General features: G+C 43.3%; 1 protein-coding gene across 1 annotated transcript in view; it reads left to right on the forward strand.

The window, feature by feature from the left end:
• Positions 1-17223, forward strand: part of TG (thyroglobulin) — a 257089-nt gene that overhangs the window by 39591 nt on the left and 200275 nt on the right. The window contains exons 17-19 of the mRNA XM_019519642.1: positions 4142-4351; positions 9074-9228; positions 13787-13943. Of these exons, the coding sequence (XP_019375187.1) occupies positions 4142-4351; positions 9074-9228; positions 13787-13943 (522 nt within the window). The remainder of the gene's footprint in view (positions 1-4141; positions 4352-9073; positions 9229-13786; positions 13944-17223) is intronic.

Here is a 17223-nt window from a genome sequence, read left to right on the forward strand (position 1 = left end):
AACGTGTTTTGTATCTGCACCCAGAGAGATTAGTGTCCTTGTTAATTTTATATTTGCGTTACAGAAGTAAGTATATCTTCCAGCCAGCCTGGGTCTATGGCCCAAACCTCTTCAGGGTTCAGAAGGTTGTGCTTTTGGTTGAGTATGAGTGACAGTTTTGAAGTCAAGGGCCAATCTTAGTGGCAAGAAAAACTCAGGATGGATGAGCCAGCTAAACTACATTAAGACCAAACCAAAATGTTTGCCCAAGAGTTTGGTCTGAGCCGTAATGCATTAAGAATAAAATATAAATAAATAAATATATAAAAATTAGTAGATACTAAAAAACACATATTCCTGTAATTCCTGCTTTTGGCTGTCAAGCAGGTTTATGAAATGGATGTGCCAAAATACTATTTGTTCAGAGAATATTTCCTGCCTGGATAAAGACATGCAGAGCTGGAATTCTGTCAAGGATTCCAATACTATTTCCAAACTGGAGAGAGATGGATAAAATTAATTTCTTAATAATTCTTGTAGATTCCCTATCACTGAAGCAGAACAATTGAAACTTTCTTCAGGATTGTGCTCCATATTGCAGTGACTCATAGAAATTTAAAACCCCTCTACAAAATGAGCAGTATTCTCTGCAGGATGTCTTTGAAAGCTGTGTTCTGTTTATTTTTAAATGAATGTTGTTGTTGGTAGACTAAAGCAGGCCACACAATAAGAATGTATTTAGGATTTCCTATATGTTTCTGGGATTGTAAAGTTCTACAGCTTCATATACCAAAGAGAATACCTGACTCTTAATGCAGGCTGCTGCAACAAGAAAAAAAATAACCACATGGATGAATCCTTGGTGAAGCTGTAAGCTAATGTATTGCATTGTTTCCGTTGCATTATATTGCAATAATGAACCATCCTGTTGGGGTGATCTTACAAGCAGCCGGGAGGTCTGTGGACCCTAAGAGAATAGGATACTATGAGGGTGTCGGGAAGAACTGAGAAAGCTGGAAGGGCTCTAGATAGGCCTGAAGAAGAGCCTGAGTTGGCAGAAGGAAGGTGTAGAAATGATCCAGAGTAGATCTGAAACTCTGAAATCTCTGCTCGGTCCTTATGTTCCTTGAAGGTCAATAGGAGTTCACTGTGAGAGTGGACTGAGTGGGGATTAAGGGTCTAATGACTCTGAGCTGCAATCCAAGGGCATGTACATAGGTTACACTTACTATGCATTAAGTGTACAGAAAGTGCTCTAAACTGTAACTGAGGAGAAGTTCATAGCACATAAAGCACTTTAAAAATGGTGGATTCCACTCCAAGATAACACTGGATGGATGTGGTATCAGAATAAAGCACTTCAGGTTAGAGCACTTTATCAAACATTTGTATTGCATCCCATCCTGAGTCAAAGTAGGACTCATTCTGCTGGCATCCTGGGGCCCCTCCCTGGGTGTCTAGCGAGCCTCAGCCAGCGCTTGTCTGCTCCAGGCAGGCACCAGCCCAGCTTTGCCCCCTGGGCTGTCACAGAGAGGAGGCAGAAAAGGCTCTGTCTCCTCCCTGCCAGGCCAGGCAGGGGGGTAGGGGAACAGAGCCTCTCTGTTATGTGTCTCCCCCCCCCCCAACTTGTGGGCTTGGGTCTGGATGGGGGCCAGGTCCAGGTCCATGTGGCAGAGGGGTTTCTCTTCACTCCCTCCCCCCTAGCCACAGTTCCTGGTGAAAAAGCAGTGCATCCAGGAACTGCAGCTGGGGCAATGAAACCTCTCTGCTGTGCGGACCAGCCTGGCCCCCACCAAGACCTGTGCCCACAACCTGGGCTTGGCGGGACTTGGCATTCTCCTGGGAGGCATGCAGAAACACCCCCAGCCTGCTGGCCTCAGCTGCCGCAGGCAGCCTCTGAGCCCCCAACCCCCCTCACCGAACAGCGCATGTGTGTTCTGTTCTGTCCTGACCTAATCTAGAGCGCTTTAAGTAAAGTGCTTTATTTCAAGCACTTCTGCCTTGGGCTCTTTGAATGGTTGTACTTAGCCCAAGATGTCGGGTGCAAGATAGTGCTTCAGAGATGTCAGTGCCACGTGGATCTCTCCGATTTGTCCTGAACACCAGGCGCGGTAACAACCGAAGAGTGGACAAGAAGTTTTTAAATGAGATGCTGCTTCAGCTCCAAGTGATTAGAAACGCTGATTTGAAAATCTCACATAAGAGATTTTTGTTACTTTCTGGTTGTGGTGAGGCTGGGAAAATACTCTGAGAATAATCTTTTTTGTGGTGTTTTGTCACATCTGCTTGTGGAAGCACAGAGGAAAGGGAAAATGGGATGAGAAAAGCTAATGGGACTTCTTCCAGTGTAAACAGCTTGGGCAGTGCTGAGGGTAAAGGTTCAGTAGTTTATTTCCCTCGGCCCATCCAGCCTGTACCCCTGGTTCCTCAGCATTATTGTTAATAGCTCTGTGGAAGAGAAAAGGGGTAGGCCAAAGTCATATCATTATTCTGGACACATTGTCCATCAGCAAGGAAGTCTGTTGTGGTGGGAGAGTGCAATAAATCTCTTCTCCTGTATCCAAACAGACAGCTGTAAACTGAAATAATAACTTTAGAGCGCCTGGTGCACACAATAAGGTTTTCATTAAACTAAGCGTTTCCATAATGGAGTTTGGTCGAACCCCTCCAACTTCTAGCGAACGTATGTCAGTGCTTTGATGCCAAGTATCTTAATACTCCCTAGCACACATGTTCCAACCTGATGCTCACTTTCCACAGCTCAGAAATGGGAGAGAGAGAATGCTTCGAGTTCAGAGGGAAGCTTTTCCCTACAGATCTCTTTTAGAAGTGCTTGGGGAAGAAGTTTCAACGCTGTACTGAATGACTAGTAAGCCTTATGGATAAATTGCCAGGGACTGGGTGGAAGGTGCTAGACGCTGTGTTTTTACAACAGCAGCAAAAAGACCCCAGCTGATCTGTGATATCATTTTATGTTTGTTCTAACCCACTGTAAGTGGGATCTAAATCTCTGCAGTTTATCCCCAGATGGAACAACTGCTAAGTGACTACAGTTTAACTTCCATATACCACGGGATAGCGTGGAGAGTCTGGTTTCAGCCTTGTGAATGAAAAAGCTAATAGTTGCAACCATTCAGACTGAATGTAAAGCAGTTTTGTGATGATCTTTTTACTGTATTCGTAATTTTATAAAGGTGCTATCGAGATTTATAAAGTAGCATAAGAGTTTGAAAGTAAGGGAATGAGCAGCTGACCGTTCCCGTAGCTCAGCGCTGTCGTATCGGGTGCTGTGGAGTGTCCTGCACCGAAGATGTGAGGATTGGAAAACGGCTATTTTTAGAAAGAAAATGAGCCCTCTGATGAGACATTCCGGAGAGGCAGAATACATTACTTTTATGGCTGCTTCTGATTTAAAGGCAATTATTTTCTCTCATCTTGTTCTCCAGAAGCTGGGAGGAATGTAACTAATGCCTGTAGTATTTGATTATAGCTTGGTGGGTTAGGAATGCACTAATATTGAGCAAAATGATGGGGTTGTAATAACTACAACAACTCAACAGTTTTATAATAGACTATCCGTACTGCTTCAAGGTGGAATTGATGCTCATGTTTTTCCACTCGAGTGGCCATATTACCCTCTCGTAGAAGCACAGGACTCCAAGTGTCATCCTGGGTCATCAGCTTCAGGCCCGTTAGCTCTGGTAATCACAATCCTCTTTAGAAACCGGTCAGGCTCCATTTTAAAATTAGTCGTATGTTCTGTCTGCGTAACTCCTACTGAGAGGCTTTGACCTTATGTAACTTGGTGGGCTTACACCCATGTACAAAACGGTCCACATAGACCTACTGAGACACTGTTTGGCCTGTTTTGAGAAACTCAGCTCTGATGGTTACAAACCACCTCTTAGTTCCATTTATACAGGGCCATTTTTCTACCGATTTGTTTTCTTAAGTGCCCAGCAGAGACTATACAAGTCCTTTCACTGGCTTCTTAGAGCATGCAACATAAATCCAGTTCAAATTGACATTAGTGTGTGCACTATGTATCTGGGTGAGATGCAATATATTTTCTTGCTATGACACATAGCTGTTACTTGGACATTTTACCCTGAATAGTTAATTTTTTTTCTTCTGTCGTGTGTCCATTTCTTCATGTTCCTAGGTCCTCAGTGTGTCCTGCCATTCGATGTCTCGCGTGTGGTCAATGGAGTGATTTTCTGTGAGACCATCTCGGATCAAAATCGGAAATCCCAGCAGTGCCAACTGGTTTGTCGTCACGGCTTCCAAAGTGCCTTTTCCAGCAAGAAGTTCATGTGTGACGTGGAAAGTCAGCGCTGGATTTCAGATCCCCCCCTCTCTCAAACCTGTCAGAGTATGTGCAACTGCTAGGATACTAACTCTGTCCTACCGACTGAGAGAAAGTTGCTCAGCTGTCATGGACGTTTATTGCTTTTGCCTTTGCCAACCTAGGATGCAGGAAAAGTAAAGAAAGTGAATAGAAATGAAGCTAGTTCTAATTATAGGTGGAAGTAATCAGATTAGTTTCTAAGTGGGGGCTTACAGTAGGTAAATTTTGCTTTCTGTCTTCATATCATTGCTTTCTTTCAGTTGGCTCCTGTGCCCTGAACAATCTCCCAGTTCTGTGATAATATAGATCTAAATAGATGAATATTTAATCTAAATGCAGATTTTCCTTTGTAAGTGAAAAGATGCTGGCATCGTAAAATGCTTCTGATGGGACCACTTACTCCTGACAGAGCAGATGAACACCAGATGTTTGGATTTGGCAGAAGTTGACTGTTTATTCGCATAATCAAGTAACTTTGTGTTACTTATGCATCTTTCTGTAGCAATCTGTTCTCTAGGACGAATGCCATCTTTACTGGCTGCCTCTTGGTATTTCCCCACTCCCCTCAACCTTCATTCTTCTAAGTATAAAAAGCACCTCAAAACATAGAAGCTGCAGATATCTGCTTGGAGCCTGGGTGATCAGCTGGTCTTGATAGTGCTTTTTAAACAGAGGTGGGATGTGATCAAAATGTCAGATTTGAACATACGTGAACTTCAAAACAATATAGCTCCGGTTTTGGATTACATCTTTGTAGCTGGCCTTGACCTAATATAAGAATATTGCCAATGTATTTCTCATAAAAATGCGGGTAAATTTGTGGTTTCATATATCAATCTGAAATTGGAAGTCCATGCCCACCCTTAATCCAAGGCCTAAAGAGTTGCCTCTTTTTTTTTTTTTAAATATGTTCTAAAGTGATCTTAGCCTTTCCAGAACAAAAATGGATCTATACTAGGGCTGTGCGAAATGGCACCATTCCATTTTGATTTGAGTTTTGAGGTTTCCATGAAACAGTATTTTGTTTTTAATTTTATTTCAATTCAAAACTGCTGTTCCGTTTTGCTTCATCGAAACGGTGATGCTGTTTCAGCGTTTTGCCCATTCGCTATAATGGGGAAACTTGAAACAGCCCCTCTCATCTGGCAGGTAGATGGGGGCCCGCAACACCAGGAGGGCTGTGGCAGTCCTCCCGGGGCTGGAGACCCCTGATCTGCCTGCCAGATGAGGAAGGGAAGCCGAGTGCTGCTGCCTAGGACTAGGGAGCTGGGGAAGGGAACTGAGCCCAATCGCTCAGTTCCCCTCCCCAGTGCTACAATTGGGCTGGGGAAAGGAACTGAGCCCAGCTGAGCTAAGTTCCCTTCCACAGCCCCACCATAGCTCAGTTCCCTTCCCTTGCACTGAGCCCCGGGCTCAGTTCCCTTCCCTGCCACTGTGATCGGCTTCCTGCAGCCCAGCGGCATGAGACTGGGAGTGCAGCCCTGGTTCTCCCCTGTTTCCCACCAGCTGGCTGCTTTGAAACTCGAAACATTTCAAAACTTTTGAAATGTTTCAGCTAGCCTCATTTTGTTTCGAGGCTGTTTTGAAGCCTGTGGTTTTGCTGTTTCAAGCTCGAAATGAATCAAAACAGTGTTGAATCGAAACAGCTGGCAAAATTTTGCACAGCCCTAATCTATACATTAATATAAGGCTAGAGGGAAGCACTGAGAGAATCTAATTGAGCTTCTATACAAAGCTCAGGCCACAGCACCTCTCTGAATTAATTCCTGCTTCAACTAGAGAAAAACTTGTAGAAAAATAAATATCCACCTTAGCTCTTGGTAAGTGGTTCCAATGGATACTGATCCCCACTTGAAAAGATTTAAACTTTATTTTGTTTCTGAATTTGTCTTACTTCAGCTTTCTGCCCTTTGAACTTGTTATACTCTGGTCTCGTAGGCTCAAGAGCCTTCTATCCTGAGTTTTGTGTTTCTCAGGTATACGCCTAAAAGTGTAGCCAAGTCAAACTTCCACCTTCTCTTTGTAAACTAAATAGATTTTGAATCCTTTTCTATATATCATATTTCCTATTATTTTCATTATTTCTGTGACTTTTCTCTGAACCCTCTTCAATTTTTTAACATCCTTCTTGAACTGTGGGCACTGGATCTGGGTGTAGTAGTCCAGTATTAGTTGCATCAGATCCAAATGCATACACACATTTATCTGTTCCGATATCTAAAGATCATATTTCCCCTTTGGTCCACAGCAGTACACTGGGAGATCATGCTCAGATGATAAATTGGCACAGTATTCAGGTCTTTCTTGGAATCACTGCTTTTTAGGATAGTTTCTTGCCTTGAATCTAATGTAATGATGCCTTGAATTCTTTACTTTAGCCAAAGTGCAATACATATTGTTTGCTTGTGTCTGGCTTACCCAACAACCCATATTGACCTGCAATCAGTAACCTGTCCTCTTCATTGTTTGCCACCCTCCCAATCCTTGTCATTTGCAAACTCCACCAGAAAATACTTTTTCTTCTAGGTCATTACTAAAAATGTTATTTTGTGTCATATTTTGCGTCAGACCAAGAACTTATCCTTGCAGGTTCCTACTGGAAACATGCTCAGTCAATGAGGATGCCATGTTTACAATTAAATTTTGAAACAGATGAGTTCATAGAATTATAAAAATTAAGGGCTGGAAGGGACCTTGAAAGAGCGAGTCCAATCCCCCTGCTCCGGCAGGAATATTGCTGAGACCAAATGATCCCAACAAGGTGTCCATCCAGTGTACTCTTGAAGATTTCCAAGGTTGGTGAGTACACCACCTCGTTGGGAAGTCTGTTCCAGATTCTGGTCACCCTTACCATAAAGAAGTTCTTCCTTACATCCAACCTGAAACCATCCTCTAACACTTTTATGGTCATTGCTCCTTGTCCTCCTCTGGGGTGTCCTTGTGAACAGTTTTTCTCCCAGCTCCTGATATTCACCCCTTACATACTTATAGATGGCCACCAAGTCCCCCCTTAGTCTTCTCTTCCTCAGGCTGAACAGTCCCAGAAGTTTTAGTCTTTCCTCATAAGGTTTGTCCTGCAGGCCCTTAATCATTCTTGTGGCCCTTCTCTGGACCCTTTTAAGATTCATCATGTCTTGTTTTGAAGTGTGATACCCAGAACAGGACACAGTACTCCAGCTAGGAGCTCACCAACACTGTATACAGAAGAACTATCGCTTCCTTAGCCCTGCTCATGATGCATCGGCTAATGCATCCCAGTATGCTATTAGCTCTGACTACAGTGTTGCTCTGGTGGCTTATGTTCATCCTGTGATCAGTCATAACTCCAGGCCCCTTTCAACCATCATACTGGCCTCCTAACCTATATTCATGTTGCTGGTTACTTCTCCCCAGATAAAGCACTCTGCATTTACCTTTATTGGACTGCATCTGGTTCTGCTCTGCCCACCTTTCCAGCTTGTCCAGGTCCTCTTGGATCCACATCCTGTCCCCTAGTGTGCCCGCTTTTCCCGCAAACTTGGCCAGTGTGCTTTCCACATCCTCTTCTATATCGTTGATAAAGATGTTGAACAGCACGGGCCTAAGAACCAAACCCCACAGGACACCACTGGCCACCTCCTACCAAGATGGTACAGACCCATCCACTACCACTCTCTGGGTTTGACCCCTTAGGCAGTTCCCAACTCACCTGACTATGGACTCTGCCAACCCACAATCCTCCAGTTTTTTTATAAGAGCATCATGGGGAGACCATATCGAAGGCCTTTTTAAAATCCAAGTATATGACATTAACCATGTCTTCCACATCTAAGCAGTTGGTTACTTGATCATGGAAGGAGACTAGGCTGGTCAGACATGAGCTGTCTGCAACAAAACCATGTTGGCTATCCTTCAGCATCATGCTCTGTGCCACTCTCTCTCAAATGGACTTTGTGATAATTTTTTCCAAAATTTTATCCAGTATCAAGGTCAAACTTCTTAAAAATTGGCACCACATTGGCATTTTTCCAGTCTTCTGGGACCTCTCCCAAGTACAATGAGTCCTCAAATACCCTTGCCAACAGTCCCACAATGACTCCAGCCAACTTCCCTCAGCATTCTCAGGTGTAGTCCATCTGGTCCTGCCAACTTGAAGACTTTCAGCTGCTTTAAGTGCTCCTTCACCAGTTCAACACTGAACATTGGTTGGCAATCACCACCCCTGCATCTGTCCAGTATCCAGACAGGCCAGTTCCACCATTTGTTTAGAGTTACCTAGCTTTTTAATACATGTCACATATGTATCACAGTGGGTTTGTATTGTTTTAGCTTTATCAATGAAATGCTATGCATTATCTTACAAAGTCATCCTTTTTGAATTATTTGCACAATGTTAGGCTTTTTTCCATTCCTCTGAAACTTTCCTTGTTTGAAGACTTACTAAAAATCAACATCAGCAGTCTGGAGACCTCATCCTCCTGGGTTACTGTTGCAATGGAAAGTATGTCATTATCATCACAGCAAACCTTTTCTTAACACAAAACAGAAATATTCATTCTGAATTTCTGTCTTCCTTCATTATCATTGACAATTCTACCTCTTCCAACTATTCATGGACCAATGCTGCTGATACACAATCAAAGCTTGTATGACAGTGCTGAAGGCTTTCCTATCATGTAACTATATTTCCCCAAGGTAATTCTGACAGGCAGTTTTTATACATGAGTCATGAATATTATGAATAATAAACTCTCTTTTCTCCTTTAGAGCTCCAGTTGTTTCAAACAGTCCAGGCTCAAACACAGTTCCAGCTACTGCTGCCTTCTGGGAAGGCCTGCAGTTCTGACTACTCTGGATTACTACAGGCGTTCCAGATCTTTATATTAGATGAACTGAAAGCCCGTGGATTCTGTCATATTCAGGTATTTCTCTATTCTTCTCTGTGGGTAAAAAAATAAATACATTTGCAGCTTGTACTGTGGACCTGAAAGGATAGAGACAAAGCATAGGTGTTTTTAGAGAGCCTATTCAGAGCTGATAATTGATCTAAGAATTCCCAGGCATCATTTAGCATTAGTTTTTTGTTTTTTTTTAGATTTTTTTTTTCCCAAGGCTTTGGCCTCATACCATATTCAGCTATGGATGAGTAAGCTGTATTATAGTCTGACTTGGGCAACATCAGCAAACTATTATGTGATGTTATTGTTAGGATGTTTATTTTGATATTTGGGCACATTCAGCTTTCCTCACTTTCATCTCTCCATCTTCTACATAGTGTGTAATTTGGTATGCCTAATTTTAAAAATTTGCAGTGAAAGAGCTTTTACCAAACCCTAATATCTTTTCTCTTTATGTAGTCCAGTTACCCATGGAAAATTCATCCCTCTATGCTGGGCCAGCAAAAAAGTGTATGCATTGTTCAGTGGGCATTAGTGGTACACAGGCACTTGTACCATGTGCAAGGGTGACTTTCACTCTTCTGTACATAAGTTATTTTATTTCCTAAACTAACCCCCATCCTTCTCCTATGTTACTTGCAGTCTGAGTTTCTAGCAATGTAAAGTTACTGTATTTGCTGGAATACAAGATGACCCCGAGTATACGATGACTCCCCAATAATTAGATTCTATATCTGGACATTTTATATATTTGTTGCAACTTTCCAGGTATAGAATCTAATTGTTAGAGGTTTGCCTTGAATTGGTCTCCCTCCCACTGCTACAGGGGGTCTGGTGGCCCCTCCCCACTTACTGTCAGCCCCTGCTGTCCCTGAGCACATAGAAATGAAGAGCAAATTTGAAAACACTGGGTGCATCTACAAATGGTGCACCATTTGAACATGGGCCTGGGATCACAGCACATTGAGTTGGGTCAGAGCAGCCCCAGCCGGCAGGGGGCCCAGGGGGTCAGCCTGCCAGCCTGACTTGGCTCAAATGTACTGTGGAGGGGCTGGCTGGGGCATAAAATTGCTCCAGTATGGGGTTAGCTGGCAAGCAGCCCCCGCACTGAAGCACCCTCATGGCCCAGCCAGCTGGGTCAGGGTCTACACGTGCGGTGCTACAAAGTAAAAAACTCCGGAGCAGGATAGTGCTTGTATTTATTTACTAGTACTACTCTACTGAGGATTTTTTTAGTTTATTCCAGCCTAGCAGCCCTGCGTGTGTAGATGCCGAGATGTTTACTGTGGAGCTAATTGGCCCACTCCACAGTAACCATCTCCTGTAGATGCACCTACTGACTTTGTAATAAACATGCCTGTAGTAATTTGCATAGTCAAATTACTATGGGAACACAGACTTAATTCATCTGGAATTGAGACATTTACCTTCTTTGAAACTGCTGTAAGCTCTAGCACACATATTGCCTAATACACTTTTAAGCAGCACTTTTGTATATACTTATACAAACTGTGCATGATATTAGTCCAAAGCCCAAAGGTTCACGATTTTTCCATATAGTTCATTGGACTGGGACCCTGCAGTGTCAACAGTGTCTCGAGCCATAGTGACCCCACAGCTCAGCACTGCTTAATATATGTGTGTACTTCCGATACCCCCCTTCCCTCATGTGCTAATTAACCTACAACTCATGCCTGGAACCAAGTGTCCTTGCCACAACTCCTGGGATCCTCCAAAAGTTTATATGCTGATGAGGTACAGGGCAACCTGGTCTGGCTCCAGGTCATGGAGAGTGGGGCCACCCTAATCATATGTGACGGGTTGAGAGAGGAGATGACAGAGAAATTCTGAGTGAACTGTTTGGGACCCCATTCAGTAATGTTTGCTGGGCATTTAAGGATGGTGAAGAAACAGGAAATGGGAAAGACAGGCACAGCTCAGCTGCGGGAGAGAAGAAGAGATTGAAATATATTCAGTGCAGTGGTTTACCATGACTTGAAAAAGAGTCAGCATTTAGGGGGACTCAATGCATTGGGCTTTACCATGTGTCTTATTCAGATGGGTTGCACTAGCCTATTCTTATGGTAGGTTCCCAGTAGCGTGTTTGCGTAATATGGGTCATGTGTTTTACAGTTATGCTCCATGTTGGCTGTATTTAATCAACTCCATAGTTGGTTTCCATGGCTGAGCCCATGCTGCTTTTGGCGGCAGTTTAATAATAGACAAAGTACTCACTGAGGGTTCCTTGTGTGCAAATGTGAGATGAGGAATGTGTTTTCTCTGTGCTGATTGGGGTGAAAACCTCTCATCTTATATTTAAGCAGATATGGCAAATCAGTAGTACATAAGGAATATGAAACACCATTAAGGATATTTAAAAGAGTTCCTGCACTATGATGATCAACGTTAAATAATGCTAAAACACTTCCCCCACAATGGGACTATAACCAGGGGACGTACAATAAAAATGGCCCTGTTCCAGTCTCCCCCTCTGTTTCCACAATTCTGAGCTAGTGTAGGGCTTTCCATGCTCAAAAAAGAGGAAAAGGAGGTAGGGTTTCCGACGCATGTTAGGAACCATATCATGCTGGTCTGGTTAACTGGGAACTACTGAGATGTTATGGTCATAAATGCAGATTAATGTCCTAAAGTAGACAGAGTGTGTTATAATTTCTAGCATGATGCTCTGGTGATTCTGTAGGTAAATGGAGTTTTACTTGCAGGACCTGATCTCACAGTCAATCTCTGGTATATCGTTGTATAGAAACAGGACATAATTTGGAAAAGTGCTTAGGTGTCAGTGGGTTTGTCTGCACTACATCTGTGCTGCCCCTGGGAATGAGAAGCCGGCCCAGGAGCACCTGCCAGTGAGAAGCACAAACTGCCAACTTTCTCCTGTTTGGTGTACATCTAACTGGGAATGAAGCAGCAACGGCAGACAGAGTAGCCTGAGTGTGTGCCTCAGCACTGCTCCAAGGCTTTTTTGGGGGCATGCTTCTTGGCATGCGCTTGGGGCTACTCTACGCCAACTCATTTCTGGGATTTTGAGTGATTGGGAGGAAGTGATTCTCTGTGGCAGCCCATGGAGGCCATGCAGTTATGTCCTTAGGGTGGAAATAGATGTCCTCATTTGCTCTGCCTTAAAAATGTTTCAGGTGGCACAAATGCTGAACAAATAGATGTCCATATCCTTTGTTGTGCCACATGACAGGTGGTGTTACAAAACAGAGTAATAGACTGCCACTTCATTTTGGCAGACGTCTGTTGCCTTGTGGCAGTTTCCTTGCTCACCCCAGCACCCTAGATCCACAGGGAAAGTGGCAAAATCACGTTGCCTCTTGTTCTGCTCTATCAAAGGTGGGACCAGGGGCGACGTGTTATGCCTGGTGAAGCGAATCAGCCATGTCACGACACACTGCGGCACAGCTGAATCGCTCCATTCAGCAACATCTATTTCTAGTCTTTAGTCTCACTGAAAGCCTGCGTGACTTAAGCTGCTAAATAGTCAATTTATGAAAATAGTCAATTTTGCATATTGCAAAATAGTCGAGTTTGTTTTTGCTTGACTGAACGATTTTTGAGGTGAATGGAGACAGGATTGGGGCAGAAGAGGTGAGCATTCCAGTCGCATGCAATATTTTATTCTACGTGAAATTAATTGCTTTATTTTCATCTGGGGCATTTTTAACAAGGGAAAAGGAGTTTAGAAACAAATGGCTGTACTGACAAAGGACCCAGGTGCCAGTGAGACATCCAAAGAGGGGGAGGTGGAAATGGTGTCATTCTCTTGCCTTCTACTGTAAAGCCCCAAAATAACTCACCTGGGATGAGGAAGATTCAGACTAATTTCCTTTCTGCAGTATCCAGAATAATGACTTGGATTTGACTTGAATTAGGAGCATGCCCTAACCACTGGTTCACAGAATATTATGCGATGGGTCATGTCTTAGTCTTTCTCATTGAAGCTGTTCCACATTCATGTTACATACTCATTATACCAAAAAGAATGTGACTGAACCCATGCAGCAAAGATTAGGACGCTCATGGATTTCAGTGCTTTCTCTAATGGCTATCTAGTTATTTTATGCAAACAGATTTAATAGATGCAATTAAGAGAGAACCCAGAATATCCCATGGCCCTAATAACTGTGGTACTCTGCTTTGATGTGGAAAATTCAAGTTTTAATTCCCTGCTCAAAATCAACCAGAGAGAGGATTTGCATTCTGGTTTCCATTTTTCCACTTGAGTGCCCTAAGCACCTCCACCACATCCAAATAAACTAATTCAACAATTTCAACATACCTGTCAAATTCAACCTGAATTTGTGGATGGTTTGGGCTGCCTGAAAAACTGCATAAATGATGCAGTGAATAAATGATTTGGAGAATAAATGATTTCCTGAAAAATATTTGCCTAGTTCAACTCTTAAGTTGCTTTAAGTTTTTTGGGTTTGTTTTTTATTTAAGTCTTTGCCTCATGTGAAATATGTGTTTTGAACACAACGCTATGAAAACACTGGTATACGTGTAGCAGTGAATGTAAAAAGGCAACTAACTTAAATCTGTTTGAATTTAAATCAAGGTAAATGCATTTGGAAATAGTAGGCCAGTGTCTGTGTGTGATGATTCTACTGTGCTGGTGAACTGTTTAACCGTGGACCGCTTAGGGGTGAATATCACTTGGAAAGCTCAGCTTGAAGACATCCCAGCAGCTTCTCTCCCTGATTTACATGACATTGGTATGAATTTTGCTTGTTTTCTTCTCTGCTGTTTCTTTGTACATGGCTTATTTTGCAGAATTGCAATTTGCTGCCTGCTCTTGGGAGTTATTCATGAGTTAGACAACTACCAGAAATGTGAGCAGCTGCAGGGGTGGGAAGGGGGAGAGCGGGGTAGGGGGAGTTCCTGAAACATTTTATTTTCTCTCTACATCAGAGTTGAATTTTAGAGTCTTTGGAAATGAGCTAGGAGAAGGAACAATATGTGTCCACTTCTGGGCTGGTTTCTACACTATGGAAAGGAGCCATGATTTACAACAGGACCCTCTACCCCAGACATAGAGAGTCCTGGCTTTGAGAATTGCTATTTGTGCAAGGGGCAGGCTCATCCCAGCTGTTAATTTCCACTGGTCATGTCCCCCACAGTGGGGACAGATTTGCCACAAATGACTTGATCTGGTTGTTAGCCTCACTTTATTTCCTCCCATCATATCTCTCTTCTGTTCTATCTGACTCTATTCTTATACTAGTCTTATCATTGTAATATTTGAGGATGCTCCGATGCACTGTATTTATAGCATGTTGAAGAAGACTCAGTGAGTTGAGTCTACTGGCATGTGCTATTTAGCGCGCTTCAGCAGCCTCCGAGTCTTGTGTTTCAGCATCCTTGCACTTCAAAATAGCGGGAAGGGTATTTCAACTAAAGCTTGTTTGGATGAGATTTAGTTAAAGCACCCTGCTGCCATTTTAAAGTGTGGGGATGCTGATGCACGAGATGTTGTGGGCACTTTAATTAGAGTGGCTCTTGGAACCTCTCTAATTAAAATGCCCCCCATGTCCTGGAGCACGTGTAAAAATGCCCTGCATGCTTAACTCTTTACTTCATACACCTTAGGGTAAGCACACAGGCTGCTTGCAGATGTGAAAAAAAACTGAACAAAATGGCGCTTCACTTTAAACTTGGCACACTCCTGCGCTGAGCCCAGTGCATACCCAGAAAAGGCAGTACATTAGCTGCACCTGGCCTTCCCAACACCTGTATAGATTGGGTCCTTACTGGAGCTTTTTTGGTACTTTTATCTAATAGCTGATTGAATCACCTTTAGATAAAAGCTCCATAAAGCACTGCTGAAGGGCCCAGTCTATACAGATGCTGCAAAGCTGGGTCAAACTAATGTGCTGCTGCTTCTGGTAAAGCAGGGTGGTTGTTTTTCAGTGCCCACAGTGTCCACTGAATAAAGGAGTCATCGTTGTTGGCTTCTCCAGCCAGCAAGAGAGGCGGTTAAGGCATTCCTCCCTTCAGAGACTGGGAGCACTTCTACTACCTTGTAACCTAAAATAAGATGTAAAGAATGCATCCCAGATTCCAGCGCCTCTTGTGCCAGCACATGTCTAGCATTCTGGCTTTGTAGTGCTATTCCCAGCCCTAAAAATAAAAAACCCTGTCTGGACATGGTCCCTCTTCTAATTTTGGTGCTTCGAGCCTGTGTTTGTCCTCCAGAGCTTCTGCCCGATCGGAACTGAGGTTAAAAGTCTTCTCAACTGGACTGTGGTTGTAGCGGTTATGTGGTTACTGGCCATACAGTCTGTTTGTGTTTACATCCATTCAGCTGGACCAGATTATAAGGAAATACGAATATGAAATTGCCTGTACATGGTAGATCAAAGCACAAATTGCATTTTGTTGTATATTGAAGTGTGTTTAGAAAAGTCTTCTGGACCACAGGGATTACATTTTGGCCCTATCCACACTACAATTTTCCCTCTTCCCTAAAATTATTTTTAGGGCACACTATCATAACACACTATAATATAGCAGTTGAAAGTATGAATTTAATTAGGGCTGATGTAAAATGTCCTGCTTTTTCATGCTGGAGCTATTTTGTACAGTTTAATGATTGCAGAAGTCATGCAAAGCTCAACCATTCTTATAGTAGTTTCCACCTCTCACTACTCTAAATGTTTTCTCTCTCACCAAGGGCCTGTCTCAATGCTTTCATCCACCCCTGGTTGTGCACCCTATCTGCTGCTGCTTCTGTATTAAATTATAAGACGGTAGTTTACTGTGCAACCAGTATTACAAACTCAACAGGTCTTGGTGCTCTAGCATAGGCCCCAGTACTACAAACATCAATGAACGTGTCCAGATTTGTTCACACAGGCAGCCCCATTGACTTCAGTGAGGCAGCTCACTTGTGTAGATCTACTTCTCTGTGTAAGCAGATGGTTTTGCTTGTGAATCAGGTGCTCCTTTGCTCATGTGTGATAAAGCATCTTCTCCCTACTGATGTCTCTTAAGTTTTGTTGGGGAAATTGACCAGCTACTGTGTAGCACCCATACACCGAAGAGTGTGCTCATATACTGAGAAGCACTGGTCACCTCCCGTCTCTGGGCTTGTTCCTAGCCGCGATCAATTAGGCAGAGAACGAGGGGGTGTCGGCAAGATGATTTATTACTCTGCAGAGGGGTGCTCAATGCCCAAAGACAAAAAGCCCCCCAGTCTGAGTTTGGTAGCACTTTTTGTACTAACAGGTCATACATATGCAAATATAGGTATACATAGGCATAAGGCATATATGCGTGTGCATCTTTGGGGAATTTCCACTAGCTTTGGGGTTTTGTTTTTTTGCTTGCTGTTACAGAGTTACAAAATACACAGAACAAGTTTGCTTACTGTCAGCAAAAGGCTATCTTTAAGTTTAGGGAAAGATCATATGCTTCTTCAGGGTCATCTGCTTCTCATGGGTCATCTTGTTTTTCTAACAGTTTACACAGCATTTAGCAGAGCAGAGCCCCAATCCTGAGAGGTTTAGCAGTGTTACTTATAGCAATTGCAGCTAATGGCAGCCAAGCATATTTGAACGCACCTGGTGCAATGGCATCTGGGCTGTATGTGCATTGGTACAGGTGTCAGAAATGCTTGCTATGCAGGCTGAACAAAGGCAAAACTACCTTGATCCTGGCTTTTTTGAACGGAAAAATGGATGTGTCGACAGGTCCCTCCCCATCTGACAATTTATCCTTTGGGTGACACCGGCTCCGGACCAGGTTCCTATATGGTTCCTGTTGAAAACAGTGGTAATCTCAGGGTACGTCCATGTTGTGTTGGCCATGTGGGATGTTCCTGAGCACATCCTGCCAATGAGCTCCTGCTCTCATGCTTCAGACCTGGAAGAATGCTGGTGAGGCCACTCGCGGTTGTCCACAGCGGCTGCACTGGAACGCACTGAAGACTGGTGTCTCAAGAGTGGCTGCATAGGGATGCTCCAAGCATCATCACCACTGCACTTCCAGGGATAG

The sequence above is a fragment of the Gavialis gangeticus genome, unplaced genomic scaffold (genome assembly GCF_001723915.1).
Source record: "Gavialis gangeticus isolate Ggan-Ray unplaced genomic scaffold, GavGan_comp1, whole genome shotgun sequence".
NCBI classification, from domain to species: Eukaryota; Metazoa; Chordata; order Crocodylia; family Gavialidae; genus Gavialis; species Gavialis gangeticus.